Raw genomic sequence first — 16,076 nt, 5'->3', positions numbered from 1 at the left:
GAGTTTTTTCTCAATGAGTATGATTTCAAGTCTATCAACAATGCTGGTCGCTATTAGTTGCAATTTTTGCGGTAAGCTTATCGATTCACAACTGTCTTATTCCGTAAAATAAAGAAAAAATGATCTAAAAAAAAATTTCTAGATTCTTTTTAAGGCGATGGTTAAACTATTAACTTGAATGATTTTGCAAAAATAAAAACAATGTTTCTACCTTGCCCATCAATCTATGTATTCACATCGGACAACTGCGAATAGCACCCTTATTTGGCATGTCTATTTCACTTCATTCGTACATGCTAGTAGCGTGGTATATGACGCTAGGTAAGTTATATGACCAATTGATGCTATCAATTATTCGAGTCGCTGATTTTTCTTGTCGTACGTTCTTAAGATCGTTTAACCCCGTCTCGGAAGAGAATTCTAAAAACGGCACACTGTTTTTGTCCGACTGGGGGGGCTGTCATCGTGATGGACTGATAATGGTACAACTAAAACAAAAAACAACTAAAGTTCAGCTTAAATCACGAGACGTCGCCTTAACATCGCCACACAGCGGACGGGAAACCTACAGCCTTAGATAAGAAACATATTTTCACAGTACTGTTTTATCTAACGTGAACCTTTTTATCCTTGTACGTTGATATCTTTTGCCATAAAAATTGACCACTACGAACCGAGCGTGACCGTCTATATAAGGCGTAGCCGATCGGTTTCGGGGCTGTATTCTCTAGGAACCAGTGGCAACGTTGTGATAAGGAAATTTCGAGGCTTGACGCCACCTCCATTAATTAAATAGGAAGTTGCGAAAAAAACAACCGAGACGGGACAAGTGCCGTGTATCATGATAAGTGAGTTTTCGCAAGATGTCCCCGTACTGTGGCAGCACTCCCGATTGGTGTAGTGTTACTGATAAAAAGCTTGCAGTCGGCCATTATTGAAGTGTTTCTCTTCTTTTTGCACGTTTTAACGTGTCTTCTGCAGGACTAGCAGTGGCGCTATTCCTGTTGGGATGCGCAAGCGCCCAGACAACCAGCACTGCATGCGTTGGTCAGCCCCAGTACACTTTTGTGGCCCATGAAACGGACTGCTGGAGGTATTACACATGTGTCAATGAACAGGCTTTCCCGCAAGAGTGCCCGGAACCTTTCATTTTCGTCCAAGCAACACAGATGTGTGACTTTGGTGATCGGAACGCGTGCGTCAACTGTCCCCCGACCGGTATCCATAATCTCCCAGTAACAGGCTCCTGCACACAATTTATACAGTGCATAGAGGGAACGCAGTTCCCGCGCGAATGTCCACCGGGTACGCAGTTTGATACCGTCGCAGGCCAGTGTAACATCGCATCGGTTGTTGGTTGCGTGGCCCTGGATTGTCCAGCTGTGGACGACCCGCAAAACCCCGTCATTAAACCGGATCCAAATGACTGTCAGGTGTACTATATCTGCATTGGTGGACAAGGGGTTGAGCAAAATTGTCCCCCAGGAACGCGGTTCAATCCGACTCTTCAAGTTTGCGATCTGGAGGCCAACGTTGTCTGTCCAGCAACAGTAAGTGTAGTGTGAACTATCAGGAGTCTCTTGTAAAAGTGTAAAATATATCTGAATAAAAATCCATTGTATATAGATCGCACAACAAGCACCATATAAAATTCGCCATTTGTACATATTTCAACCATTTTTCAGTCTTATCCTACACTAGATACTAGATCATCTTTCTGCCCTCGTCCTAACCTTTAACATTCCTTGCAATTTCCCAGCCCGCCCAACTAGGGACCTCGAATACGTATCAGTGCCAGAGCAATCGAGGCATGACCTTCGAGCCGCTACCGAATAGCTGCACTGACTACATAATGTGTATTAATTCGGTTCCCTACGAAATGTCCTGCGCTCCCGGTAAGTCCTTCGACAGCTTAGCCAGGCTCTGCATGGATACCGCGCAGGCCAAATGTCTGCTCGACACCAAGTTCCTGTGTGCAGCTACGACCGTTGGCATCAGTACCGTCGCCTATCCGAACAGTTGCTCCAAGTATCTGTTGTGTATCTATGGTGAAGCGTACGAAATCGAATGTCCTTCACACGAGTTGTACGACAGCTTCAAGCGCCGTTGCGTACCGTCGGCAGAAGCACTATGCTCTAACGGGCCACCCACACTGCCAGATCTGAAGCCATTTGCTAATCCTTGTGCAGATAACGTCGGGGTTAACAATGTACCCGATCCAAGCAACTGTCAACGGTATTTCATGTGCATCAATACGCAATTTAGGGAGGTCACCTGCCCCGGTAATCAGATCTTTGACATCTACTCAAGGAGCTGTGGCCCGGTCATGCACTCAACTTGCATTCGAGACATAGATGCGCCTGCAGCACCATCACCCCCACCACCACCCCCACCGCCTCCCCAACCATCACCATCACCAGCACCCACCCCCGTCAATCCAAATAATCCCTGTCGTAGCAATAACGGAGTGAGCTACAAACCACACCCAACCGACTGTTCTCGATACTTCATGTGCATGGATACTCAACCATTCGAACAAAGGTGTCCAGCAGGTCAAGCGTTTGATATCAACACTGAAAACTGTCGTGTACGGCAAGGTGCAACCTGTATTGTAGATGTTAGCCCATGTGCCGACAATGTCGGTATTAGCTACAAACCCCACTTGCAGGACTGTGGTCGCTACTACATGTGTATGGACACACAATCCTTTGAGCAAACATGCCCATCGGGACAAGTGTTCGATGTCAATACAGCTACCTGTGGCTCAACCCAGACATCTACCTGCATTCTTGATCAACATCCAACTGACCCAACTCCCCCTGTGCCAGCGCCTGTACCCACTATTCCTACGCCAGTTCCAACTATCCCAACGCCAGCTCCCACTGTTCCTACGCCAGCTCCATCGGCTCCCAATCCGTGTGCATCGAACACTGGAGTGAATTATTTACCGCATCCTCAGGACTGCACACGATACTACATGTGCATGGACACGACACCTTTTGAACAAACATGCGGTGCAGGCCAGGTGTTTGACATCTTTAAGGCTACCTGTGGGCCAACTGGGACTTCCACCTGCATCCTAGATCCAATCAATCCGGAGGATGTACCGAAGCCTCCTACGCCACCTCCAAGCATAAATCCACTACAAGGATGTTTGGGTAACGTTGGGATAAAAAATGTACCCCATCCTACTGATTGCACTAGATTCTATCTTTGCGTCGACGAAATGGCCTTCGAGCAACAGTGTGGACCGAATTTAGTGTTCGATATAGAATCCGCGCTGTGCGATCGACCGGAAAATTCCATTTGTGTAGAAAACATTGCCACACCTCCCACGGCTGGACCAGGCGATGCACCTGCGCCACCGACTCCTCCGACTCCAGCGCCACCCACCATTCCTACTCCGCCGCTACCTACTGCACCTACTCCTCCAGTGACTGAGGACGAAGCTCCAACGGCTCCCACTGCCGGGCCAGTCACTCCCGCACCTGAAATCCCCACCGCACCAACTCTTCCCGGCCCAACGCCCGCTCCACCAGGTGAGGTACCTACCGCTCCTACACCAACATCCGAAGTCCCTACTGCACCCACACCAGCTCCCACAGTTCCAACTCCCGCTCCTACCCTCCCGCCACCGACACAGCCTCCTCCAACACTTCCTCCCCCAACCGTTCCTCCCCCAACCATTCCTCCACCAGTCCCTACCCCTCCTCCACCACCCACTGGCAACCCACCAACCTGTCCTCCGGGCGAACTGTTCTACTATCCCCATCCCGACTGCACACGTTTCTATCGATGTGTTTGGGGTACGCTGCACGTCATGACCTGCCCTCCAAACTTATTCTGGAACCAGGAGCGTGAGTTCTGCGACCATCCGTTCAACGTGAACTGTCCTTCACTTGGATAGGCATGAAGGAGCATGCACGTTGCGTTTATTATTAAAATGTAAAAGGGATGTCACAATAAATGCCACCGATTCCAAAACCATCCGACATTTCTCAGTTTTCTGTTTCAAACGAAAAAATAAACCAATGTTTCAAATATACTAACTTCACAGGAAAGTTAAATGGTTTTCTAAAATTCTAATTCTTTTTTCTACATTTGTATACTTACTACTGTTTCTTGGTTCTCAGTTGGGATTCAAATCTAAGAAACCGAGAGAGTTCTTCAGAGCTGATGAATCGATCTCATGTCAATATTCACCTTTCTTAAAAAACATCTCTTCTTAAAGTTAATAAAAAAAACATATGAGCTGTCTTTCTAGCTAAAGGTACATTTTAATCGTTGGCTACAAGGGTGTATGTCTGTAGTCGGCATATTTGATCATCCATTTTTCCAGTACGCGTTGATTTTCTTAATTACCCAAACCACTAAGCGAAAAGTGTGACGAAAAAAAGCTAAAAAAATCACAATAACCTCCAATCCGGATAAACTGCAAGCAGATCGTCAGGAGTAGTGTTGTGTCAAGTAGCTCTTTTCATTGAGCAGAGTAGAGCCTGCTCGCTCAATTAGATGAGCAGAGCGAGCCACCTAGCTCAGCTGCTCAGCTTGTTACTGAGCTGAGCTGTTGTTACTGAGGTGGCTCACCTACTGAGCTTGCTCACCTACTGAGGTGGCTCACCTACTGAGGTGGCTCACCTACTGAGGTGGCTCACCTACTGAGGTGGCTCACCTACTGAGGTGGCTCACCTACTGGTGGCTCATCAAACTCAGTTGTGCGGTGGCTCAGTAAACTCAGTTGTGCTGGTGGCTCAGCAAACTCAATTGTGCGGTGGCTCATCAAACTCAATTGTACTGGTGGCTCTTTAAACTCATTTGTACCGGTGGCTCAGTAAACACAGTATGTTTTATGTCCATGAACCGACAATTGAGTAACATTGTAAAACTGATAAGTTAGATGGTCAAACATGTTCGTTTAATGCGGTTGGTAACACGTTAACCGCCATGTCAGTCCCTGGGGACTGACCGTTTCCGTTGGGTGAAGTTTTCGTTCACGCCACGTAGGTCCCTTGGGACTGACAAATCTATAAGTCGTGGCGGTCGATCAGTGTCGGTCCGCCAGTGTCGGTCCGCCAGTGTCGGTCTTAGGCAAAGTTGAAGGGTAAGACTTTCCCCTTCGTGTCCTCCTTCTTGTCTCTCCTTAGTTTTTGCAGGCCGTTTGCTCTGAGCGAGGCGCGGATATCGCGGCGCGTTTGGGTTATGTTTCTTTTATTTTTATTCTCTTTGTCGCACTTGTACGGATTGCATGCGCGTATGTGTGATTGTGCATGGGTCTATTGGACCCGTTAGTTTTTTTGGGTTATGTTTTTTTTTGTTTTTATTCTCTTCGTCGCACTGGTACGCATTGCGTGCGCGTATGTGTGATTGTTTACGGGTTTATTGGAACGTTTGTACCAGCTTTGTTTCTATAAACTGCGGTTACTTTTTCGTCTCGTTTGCGTTTGAAGCTTATTCGTGTTATTGCTATTTTTTAATATATTTGTGCAGCAGAAGCATGTAGCGGAAAGCATGACAGTAAAAATAAGGATGTTTTATATTAATGATTTGGCTCTAATTAACGTCGCTACACATCTGTACGGATTTTTACGAAAAATAATCAATAAGGTCCGAGGCATGTAAAATTACACTGGGCCCAAAGTTAATCCGGACGCTCAAAAATGAGCATGCGTCCGACTTTGTGCTCGATTTTAGAGTACTTAGAACTGATAATAATGATGTTTGTTCATTACATCTTCTTGGTGCACCTTGCTACGAAGTACGTGCAAAAAAAGGTTTAAAAAATCCTCCAAAAGCGGCACTATAAACAATAGAGTGGAAAAGGTCAGAATGTTGACGGCCAAACGTAAAGTCGGATAGTTTGATTTCATCGTATTTTTGTTAGCTAAAGTGGTATGTAAGTAAGGTTCGATACATGATATTTGTTATCATCGATTCAGACAACTCTTGCGCATCGTTAGAAGCTTCCGGATGATTCGATTTCGATTATTGAAGTTTTCGTTGAAATATGCGTCACACAACTTTGCTGGAACGAAAAATCATCATTTATCTATCATAACGAATCTATCATAACTATCATGGAAAAAGTTTTCAAACATATGGAATTAGCCTTACATTAGCAAACTATCAGTTTTAGACATCATTAAATAGTATAAAACTTCAAAAAGTATCGCAAAATCTCCGAAGAACTGCTCTTTTTTTGTGCTGCTAATCTGATCCAATCAAAAACAACAACTTTTACACAACAAATTCAATTGAAGGAGAAAAAACCTACATTCCGAATTACAAACAATTCCATTCACAAGCAGATCAAATCAACAAGCAAGTCGAAAAAATGCTGAAAGACAACATTGTAGAACATTCTGTCTCAGTATACAACTCACCAATTCTTAAGGTACCGAAGAAATCAGATGAAGGAAACAAAAAATTGAAATAAGTTGTAGATTTTCGACAGTTAAACAAGAAAATCGTGACTGACAAATTTCCATTATGAAGGCTTAACAGAATTTTAGATCAATTAGGAAGAGCCAAGTACTTCAGTATTTTAGACTTTATGTCAGGCTTCCATCAGATCTCTCTCGACAAAGACTCGCGAAGATATACAGCGTTCTCAACTCCTTCAGGCTATTACCAATTCACAAGAATGCCATTTGGACGAAACATTAGCCTAAAAAGCTTCCAAAGAATGATGGCAATACCCATGGCCGGGTTGACACCTGAACTCGTATTTGTATATATAGACGATATAATTGTTATTGGATGCAGTGCACAGCATCATATCAGTAACCTAGTATTTTGTAGATTAAGAAAATATAATCTTAAACTTAACCCCAGTAAATGTAAATTTTTCAAATCAGTCGTAACTAATTTAGGGCATAAGATAACAGATAAAGGTGTTTTTCCTGACGAATTGAAATTCGATTAAGTAAAGAATTTCCCTACACCTACAAACGGAAACGAAATCGGACGGATGTTCATTTTTGAGCGTCCGGATTAACTTTGGGCCCAGTGTAATTTTACATGCCTCGGACCTTATTGATTATTTTTCGTAAAAATCCGTACAGATGTGTAGCGACGTTAATTAGAGCCAAATCATTAATATAAAACATCCTTATTTTTACTGTCATGCTTTCCGCTACATGCTTCTGCTGCACAAATATATTAAAAAATAGCAATAACACGAATAAGCTTCAAACGCAAACGAGACGAAAAAGTAACCGCAGTTTATAGAAACAAAGCTGGTACAAACGTTCCAATAAACCCGTAAACAATCACACATACGCGCACGCAATGCGTACCAGTGCGACGAAGAGAATAAAAACAAAAAAAAACATAACCCAAAAAAACTAACGGGTCCAATAGACCCATGCACAATCACACATACGCGCATGCAATCCGTACAAGTGCGACAAAGAGAATAAAAATAAAAGAAACATAACCCAAACGCGCCGCGATATCCGCGCCTCGCTCAGAGCAAACGGCCTGCAAAAACTAAGGAGAGACAAGAAGGAGGACACGAAGGGGAAAGTCTTACCCTTCAACTTTGCCTAAGACCGACACTGGCGGACCGACACTGGCGGACCGACACTGGCGGACCGACACTGGCGGACCGACACTGATCGACCGCCACGACTTATAGATTTGTCAGTCCCAAGGGACCTACGTGGCGTGAACGAAAACTTCACCCAACGGAAACGGTCAGTCCCCAGGGACTGACATGGCGGTTAACGTGTTACCAACCGCATTAAACGAACATGTTTGACCATCTAACTTATCAGTTTTACAATGTTACTCAATTGTCGGTTCATGGACATAAAACATACTGTGTTTACTGAGCCACCGGTACAAATGAGTTTAAAGAGCCACCAGTACAATTGAGTTTGATGAGCCACCGCACAATTGAGTTTGCTGAGCCACCAGCACAACTGAGTTTACTGAGCCACCGCACAACTGAGTTTGATGAGCCACCAGTAGGTGAGCCACCTCAGTAGGTGAGCCACCTCAGTAGGTGAGCCACCTCAGTAGGTGAGCCACCTCAGTAGGTGAGCCACCTCAGTAGGTGAGCCACCTCAGTAGGTGAGCCACCTCAGTAGGTGAGCTACCTCAGTAGGTGAGCAAGCTCAGTTGGTGAGCCACCTCAGTTTTTGTTTCAGAGAGGTAGCTCTCTGCTCAGTGAGGTGAGCAGAGCGGCTCAGGTAGCTCATTTGCTCACTACACAACACTAGTCAGGAGCCTATTATACTTGCGTTTGTCATTTAAGATTTCTACTGCTAGCCCCTGCATGTATGCAGTATATTGCACCATCCTACACTATGGGGGCCGTAAAAGCCGGGCGACATAAGAGACGAATCCCACTGCCGGGCAAACAGTCAAAGCCTTTATAAACAAAAAAAACTGCCGGGCGATGACATTAGTTAGAACCACCAGTTAGAATGAGTCAATTATCGAGGGGACTTACTGTATTCAAAGCGACAAAGTCTAGTAAGCCTTTAACGGCTCTTACACCATGTTTCTTATGTCCTGCTTTAATCAATTCAATCATTTATCAATTTGTCATGCTACCTTCTCTATCTGATACTCCCATATTTTATATTTCTAGATCAATTCTAGGACGTATACGTTGATAGACGAATAACAAATCACTTGCATCTACATGGTCTCTCATATACTATCATACCAATTCAAACATCGAATATTTAATAACACTTAAGATTTTCGTGGACTTTTTTATTGAAAGTACTATTTGTGTAGATCAACTACAGTATATTTTTGGGAACCATAGCGCATCCAATTTTTGCACTAGGTTCAAATGTTTTTAAAAACCGTTTCATGCGTTTATATATGGACATATTTTTCTGGTTAATACTTGAAGGTATGTATTACTGTAGGGGGTCAGCGACAGCTGAGCTGTAGAGTCGGTTGGAAAATCGGACCATAAGGTCTGGAGCACACCAACTTGACGGTGTGAGTTCGAATCCCAACCGAGACCATCCATTTGCACAAAGTAAAAAAAAGTGTAGTGAGCATGGCTAAGACGTTCATTACGCCAAGATGAAGATGAATGAATGCAATGCAATTTTTTATTTTAATATCAATAAAAAAATATTGCAAAAAGTATAGTCTTTTATTCAAAAAAAGTAAAAATATCTATAAAAAAGCAATATTTTGAAATTCAGTGATTTCAATAATTGGCGTGAACGGTGGGATTTCAATAAATATAAACATACATCGTTATACTTGATAAATGTTTGCTCATTTTTATTTTCGATAAGAACATAAGCACTTTAAATACTGTAACTCTACTTTCGAGATTAATTAATAACTAAATCCATCAACTTTCCTGCTGATTTAAGCGATGATATTGCCCTTCGAATGATTTTTTCTCTCTCAGAGCCTAAAATTAAACAATGTTATAAAATGATTAGACAGGATTAATTTAAAATAATTGAACATCATTGCAGTAATGTGGTTTCAAGACTGATGACAGATGTATGACAGTTATTAATATGTGACAGATGCAAATCGTTAATTTTCAAATGTACCTTAAACTAAACTTAGACATGAAATCGTGTAGATTTATCAATGGAATTATACTGATAAAATAGCATTTGAAATTCAACAGCAAAAAATACTCACGGGCAATTAGCAGACTCTGGGAAGTCACAACGCTCGGTAAGCCGATTCCAGTGCAATCCAGGAGAGCAGAATCGCTGAATTGGGGTACCACCCTGACACAGGAAGTATTCGTCGCAGGACTGGATACCGGGGATGAAAACCACTACGTTGGGGTTGTCGATCGCTGGGCAACGCATACGGCTGCAATCGACTCGCGCCTCGTTCTTGCACGCCTGCAATTCCGCATCGAACAGTTCGCCCTGATTGCAGGCACCTATGAACGAGATTCCATTCGAGCAGGTGATGAACTGCTCGCAAAACGTTGGGTGCGGGAACAGCTGCACGCCAGTTTGTTGGTTACAAACGTGACAGAACACGTTTTGTGGAAAATCACACAGTTGCTGCGCCTCGTTGAAGTAGAATCCCGGTGGACATTGGGCCGGCGTGGGTTGCTCACTCTGGCAGAGGTAGTATCCTTCGCAACTCGAAAAATCGTTAACAAATACACCTTCGGCCATACCCTGGCATGGATTACGTTGCGCTGTTCCGTGTCCAACAAAAACAGCAAGGATTATGGAACAAACTATTGCTTTTTGGTTCATCTTGAATGCGAGTTCTCTTTAGTTCAAACTTGGCTGTCGTACTGACTCCGCTGATGTTGACTTTGTGTCATTTATACGCTTCAGAATTTCAAACATATCCACCTAGCTTTGAAATGGGGAGATAGATTATCTTGTAGCAATGATGCGGAAACTTTCTATCCTACGGTATTACTTCCGCCAGACCATTGTGTGGTGGCTAATCTTATCGAAAATGTTCCTGCTCCCTCGTTAATTTTAGAAAAAGGCCACATAACGCTTACGCTGCATATTACTACAGTTTTCATGCCCATTCTAAGGGCATCGGGTCACTCGTTGTTTATTTTGCTACAGCGGGCAGGTGATTGAAAAACCCGGCTAGTCATATCCCCGATTGATTCATGTTTTTTAAATGTCACCTAATTTCAATCAACCGAGTGGTGAATTGAGTCATATGAGTTGTGGACCTTAATCCCTTCAACTCATTTCAAACTAAATCAATGTCAATGTGTGTCATCAATGTGTGTTCAAACTAAACATGTCAATGGGACATTCTTTAGTGAGTAACATATCCAAGTGAGTTTAGCTTGATGCGTATGGAGCTCTAGTCTCATTTATGTATTCAAATACTCTTCTCATAACGATTTTAATCAATTTTTTAATTGAATCCCACTCCCACATAGAGCTAAATTCCTTACAGGAACGCCAGCTGCATTAACCGATCTACTACATTAGGAGCCAATGAAACTTTCTGAACAGAATAAAGTCTTCCTCCTTCAATCACTAGCAGAAAATTGCAACTTTTATTTTAAATATATTTTAACATACTTTCTTTTCATTTGAAAAATAATATGTTTTCAAGCTCTATCAGCAGTAATCTTCTTCTTCTTCTTCTTCTTCTTGCCGTAACGACTTCTTGGTCATTCCTGCCCGTTAAGGGCTTACGAGACTTGTTTCCCTATTGTACGTGGATAGTAAGTCCTCTCGTACAGGGGAGGGTTCCGGTGTCGGTTGGGATTCGAACCCACGCCGTCGAGGTGGTGAGCCCCGGGATGGTCGCAGATTCCAAGGATGGTCGCAGATATGTTGTGACGCACTCAATAAAGTCATTCACAAACACTCCATCCGGACGCCCTGCGCTGGGACTTAAAGCACCCTGCGCTAATATTTCCCCCGTAAATACGGCTACAACCACTGAGACAAAAATACTTCGATTCATGGTTCGAACAAGGGAAACGTTTGCCGAAAGAATGACAAAATTTATTTACACAGTAATCTGAACTTTGTTGTCAGATGGCACCTAATGAGCTCTTTAAGATCGTTAAGGAGAACTTAAATTTGAAATTTCTGTAATATATCCCATCGCTACTGATGGCGAGCCCCATAAGACCTAAAAAGTCCAAAATCTTAATCTCTTCGCCACCGATTCCGCCACATGATAAATTACCGTAAAATAAGTTTATTTTTGTGCTCTTCTTTTGATACAACATTTTCGTTACCTTCCACTGTCATTCAGCCTTATGTGTTTCATTAACCTCTAGCTCGACCACCCAGGCACCTGCGGAGGAATTTGATTAGCAATTCGGCAATGCAGGTCATGCAACGAACGACGTAAAAAAGACACATCATCCCAATAAAATGTCTTAAAATAGAAATAAAAGGGTAAAGATATGGTGTGCAAGACAACCGAGCCTAGGATACGTAATCAGCCAACTAGTAGGACTAGTATTTAGTAGTGAGCATGTGAGCTACCTGGGTCATCTTTGGTAGCTGTGCAATATACGGGCGAGTCATTTACTTAGGTGACACAGTTACTCACCCACTCACCTGCTCACCAATTCTGGTGGCTTCTCTATACTGCTCATATAGCTCAAGCTCATCTACTCAAGTGCCTTATCTACCGAAGTGAGACAGCGAGCATAACTGAGTTTACTGAGCCACAGAGTACAACTGAGTTTAGTGAGTCATCAGCACAACAAAGTTTGCTGAGCCACCTGCAGAGCAGAGTAAACTAAGCCACCAGTACAACTCAGTTTATTAAGCCACCACTACAACTGAGTTTGCTAAGCCACGTCAGTAGATGATGAGATGAGTTGAGCCACCTGAGTCGGTTAGCCTCTTCAATATGTTGCAGACTTTCGTCAATGCAACACTTATCTGAGCTAGGCGACTCATTCAACTCACCAAATTGAGCAAAATAATTCAACTCTGCTTACAAAAAAAAGTCCACTACAACACTCCACTGGACTACTTCTCGGTGGTGTCAATTCGAATCCCGACAGAGACTATACACTCCCCTGTACGAAAGGACTGACTGACTATTCACGTACGCTAAGGGAAACAAGTATAGTAAGCTATCAATGGGTAAGCTTGATAAAAGACGGTTGTTACCACAAAGAAAACGAAAAACAAGGGTAAGAAATAGTGGAAAAGCAAAGATTGAGACACATGAGTAAATCCTGTACAGTTTATGCACTTCGATAGTCTCAATAATCGGTAGGGCTTTTTTTTATTTATATCCAAAACATAAATATTTTATCAAATATAATTTAACATCCTTGATGGAAACATCATTATCCTTCTTTCTGTAAAGTAACATTTTCGATGAAAACACTTCAGTCCTAGTTTACGGTAACGGTGGCACTGGAACGGGGTTTGGATCGGACCCATCAGCACAACGCGAATTCTCATTGGGAATATTGCACAGCGATTCCGTAACATCGAAAATAAGTCCCGGTGCGCAATTTACTGGCGCATCACTCTGGACCCCATTGAGGCAGACGAAATACGATACACAGTTGGCGGGATTACCGATGATGTGGAGTCCCGTTGGCGGACATGTCGTCGGTGATGGAATCGAACCTTCGATCTATCGTATTTAGAAATATACAAAAAGATTAGTTATTCTCTTGCTGTACATAACTCTACACAGTATACTTACACATTCGACGGTTTCCTCCAACTCACATCGTCGTGTTTCGGGATTGAAAAGCAGCGATGGGGCACACTGGGCCTCTTGAGCTACTCCACCGATACAAATAAAGTACCTGGAGCAGTCAGTCGGGTTTGGCAGAAATGTTGGTATAGTCGGGTTCAGGTTGGAAGGGCATACACCAATCTCACAATCGACATTATCTGCAAAATCGCAGACAGCTTGCTCGGCATCAAACAGAAGCCCCTCTGCGCACTCGCGCAACGTGCCTATACCTTGGAAACACAAGGTGTAGAAAGAACACTCTCCCTCAATGGGCACAAGAGTCGGTTCTGGACTGGTGGCCGATTCTTCCGGACAGATTAGGCACTTCACATTCCAGGGATGGTCGCAAATTTGCTGTTCCTCGTTGAAAACGAACCCATCTGGGCAGGTTCCTCGGATTGCCTCACCCCGGAAGCATGTGAAAAAAGCGGCGCACTCAGTAAATTCATTCACAAACACTCCATCCGGACGCCCTGCACAAGGGTTTAAGGGACCCTGCGCTAATGTTACCCGCGTAAAAACGGCTACGACTACTGAGACGAAAATACTTCGGTTCATGGTTCCCCCAATGAAAACAGTTGGCCAATGAATTTAGCGAATGTTTGGAGATGTGCACTTTGTGGTCAGATGGCACCTAATGACTTCCTTCAGACCGTTTTGGAGTATTTCTATTTGAAATTCCCCAATCGCTGCTGATAGCGAGCCCTATAAAACTCGATAATAGTCTGAAATCTTAATCTCTTCGCCAACAATTCCGTCACATGATTAAATAACGTAAACTGATTTTATTTCCCGTCTTTTTCTTGATACACTATTGCCGTTACCTTCGGCGAGTTTCAGTCTCGCCGTCATTCAGCCTTATATACATTCATTAACCTCAACCTCGACCACCCAAGGCACTGGCGAAGGAAATTGATACGTAAAAAACACTGGAATGCATATTCATTCAACAGCGCCCAAATAAACTAACCGACGGCATAAATCCATGCAGGTGCCAGCAGACTTTCGGTATTAAAGGTAGATTAACGTTTGCCACCAATACGATTATCGATAATCATTGGATAAGATAAGATTCGCAAAGGCAATTCATTACACGCCGTTAATGCCCGTCGAATAGGAAATACCTTCTAGCGATGGCTATACTGAAACAGTACATCAGTTGATGTAAGCGAGTCCACTTGACGAACACTTGACGAGTGTTCGAAGTTTCCTTCCGATTAAAAATGGCCGAAAGTCAGCGTCGTTCGGTCCTTTGCTCCTTGATCATGCTAGTGACATTTGCAATGAGTGGTCAATCATGTCCACAGCTGAGAGAATGTTTTCCAGATAGAATCGTGCCATTGGACTGTAAAAGTAATTCCGGTTTCGACTGGGTCATGGAAGCAAGTACTTCCGACTGTAGTATGTACCTAAACTGTTTCAATGGAATCGGAGTGCAGAGTTGTTGCCCGGTTGGACTATATTTCAATCCGGACCTAATGAAATGCGATGAACCTGAGAATGTGGAATGTGACATCGTACCGCCACCGTGTCCCGAGGACACAACAACGAGCATCCCTGAAGGAGACACTACCACTGAAGGAGGTACAACGCCAGATACGGAAGAAACAGACACTACCTCGGAAGATCCAACCACAACAGCACCAGATGAAACAACTACCGAAGCTGCAGAAAACACAACCATTGATGAGGGTTCAGAGCTAGATGCCCTATGTAGTGATGCTGCTACCGAAGCGTACGTAGTACTGCCATACCCGGAGGATTGCAACATGTACGTAGAGTGCCAGAACCGAGAGCTGATCTCTGTGGAAAATTGTCCCGCCGGGCTGCACTTTAATCCTACCAAGTCTGTTTGTGATTCTCCTGATCACGCCGAGTGTTTGGATTACGTTTGTCAAGACAATCCTGAGGGAAAATTGTTGGAATTGTCCAGCGTGAACGACTGTCGGCTGTAGGTATCAACTGTGGCTGTACATACAACCATCTATAAACAGTAAAGATTAATCAACGATATTTTTCTAGCCACTTTTTGTGCGTGGGTAATACAACAATCGTACGTCTCTGTGCGCCAGGCACGGTGTTTGACGGCGAGAATGGCTGGTGTATTCCAGACGATGCGGAAAATCCTTGTCAGGTGGGAACATACTAGCTTTTTGACACACACCAAATTTTGGTATCATTGAAATGACGATAATCTTCGTTTCATTCATTTGCAGCGTGTACGACCACCAGCACCGCCAACATCAGTGATAGACCAATGTCGAGCCGATAGCGAGCTCAAGAAAATACCTCACCCACAATTATGTGACGTATATTATCGATGCCTCAATGGACGACTATTTGTGCGACAATGTCCACCCGGATTATTGTTTGACAATGATCGCGCACAGTGCAATCTGGCAGAGAATGTTTCCTGTGTGGAGCAGGAGAATGAACTAGCTCAATGAGCGAAATAAAAAAATCATAGCTTAATAAACGACCTCTTTCTAGTATCATTTTCTAAATTCCATTGTTTGTAGCAAGAATTGTCAACCTTATATTAGTGACGCGGGTTAAAACTATTTCGCATCATGACGTTGTCAAAAACAAACCCAAAACAGTCAGATACATCACAATTTCTTCTGTGTATGTTTCGATTTTATATCGTTATCATCGAAAATTCTAGAAAGGGCGTTATCAGTTGTCATCTTCCTTCAATCTACATCAATACACGATAAATGCATTGCTGGACCGTTGACAATCCTGCTCGTCTAGTGTACTTCAAAGCACTTAAATGAAACTGCAAAGGGTTTTTATTTTAGGTTTTGCTTTCAACTGTTTCCCTGGAGAAGATCATTCCCAAACAAATCATGAGTCGTAAGTAGGTCTTCGGGCTCGTAATCAGAATGATAGAATGAGAATCTCTCAGC

General features: G+C 43.4%; 4 protein-coding genes across 4 annotated transcripts; 2 read left to right on the top strand and 2 right to left on the bottom strand.

Moving 5' to 3' along the window:
* Positions 1 to 841: 841 nt before the first annotated feature.
* Positions 842 to 3,907, top strand: LOC131263998 (mucin-2-like). The gene is made up of 3 exons (XM_058266292.1): positions 842 to 848; positions 982 to 1,550; positions 1,760 to 3,907. The coding sequence occupies exons 1-3, from the start codon at positions 842 to 844 to the stop codon at positions 3,905 to 3,907; spliced, it is 2,724 nt and encodes a 907-aa protein (XP_058122275.1).
* A 5,722-nt stretch (positions 3,908 to 9,629) lies between these two features.
* On the bottom strand, positions 9,630 to 10,214 carry LOC131263987 (peritrophin-1-like). The gene has a single exon (XM_058266282.1). The coding sequence runs from the start codon at positions 10,212 to 10,214 to the stop codon at positions 9,630 to 9,632; it is 585 nt and encodes a 194-aa protein (XP_058122265.1).
* Positions 10,215 to 12,816: 2,602 nt separating this feature from the next.
* LOC131263976 (peritrophin-1-like) lies at positions 12,817 to 14,019 on the bottom strand. Its single transcript, XM_058266270.1, has 3 exons — positions 13,992 to 14,019; positions 13,132 to 13,397; positions 12,817 to 13,059 (listed from the first exon to the last, which is right to left on the bottom strand). The coding sequence occupies exons 1-3, from the start codon at positions 14,017 to 14,019 to the stop codon at positions 12,817 to 12,819; spliced, it is 537 nt and encodes a 178-aa protein (XP_058122253.1).
* A 371-nt stretch (positions 14,020 to 14,390) lies between these two features.
* Positions 14,391 to 15,614, top strand: LOC131263967 (probable chitinase 10). Its single transcript, XM_058266259.1, has 3 exons — positions 14,391 to 15,118; positions 15,190 to 15,301; positions 15,384 to 15,614. Exons 1-3 carry the CDS (start codon positions 14,391 to 14,393, stop codon positions 15,612 to 15,614), a joined length of 1,071 nt encoding a protein of 356 aa, XP_058122242.1.
* Positions 15,615 to 16,076: the final 462 nt, after the last annotated feature.

This window comes from Anopheles coustani, chromosome 3 (assembly GCF_943734705.1).
Source record: "Anopheles coustani chromosome 3, idAnoCousDA_361_x.2, whole genome shotgun sequence".
Classification (NCBI taxonomy): Eukaryota; Metazoa; Arthropoda; class Insecta; order Diptera; family Culicidae; genus Anopheles; species Anopheles coustani.
This window is presented reverse-complemented; position numbering and strand designations above follow the sequence as displayed.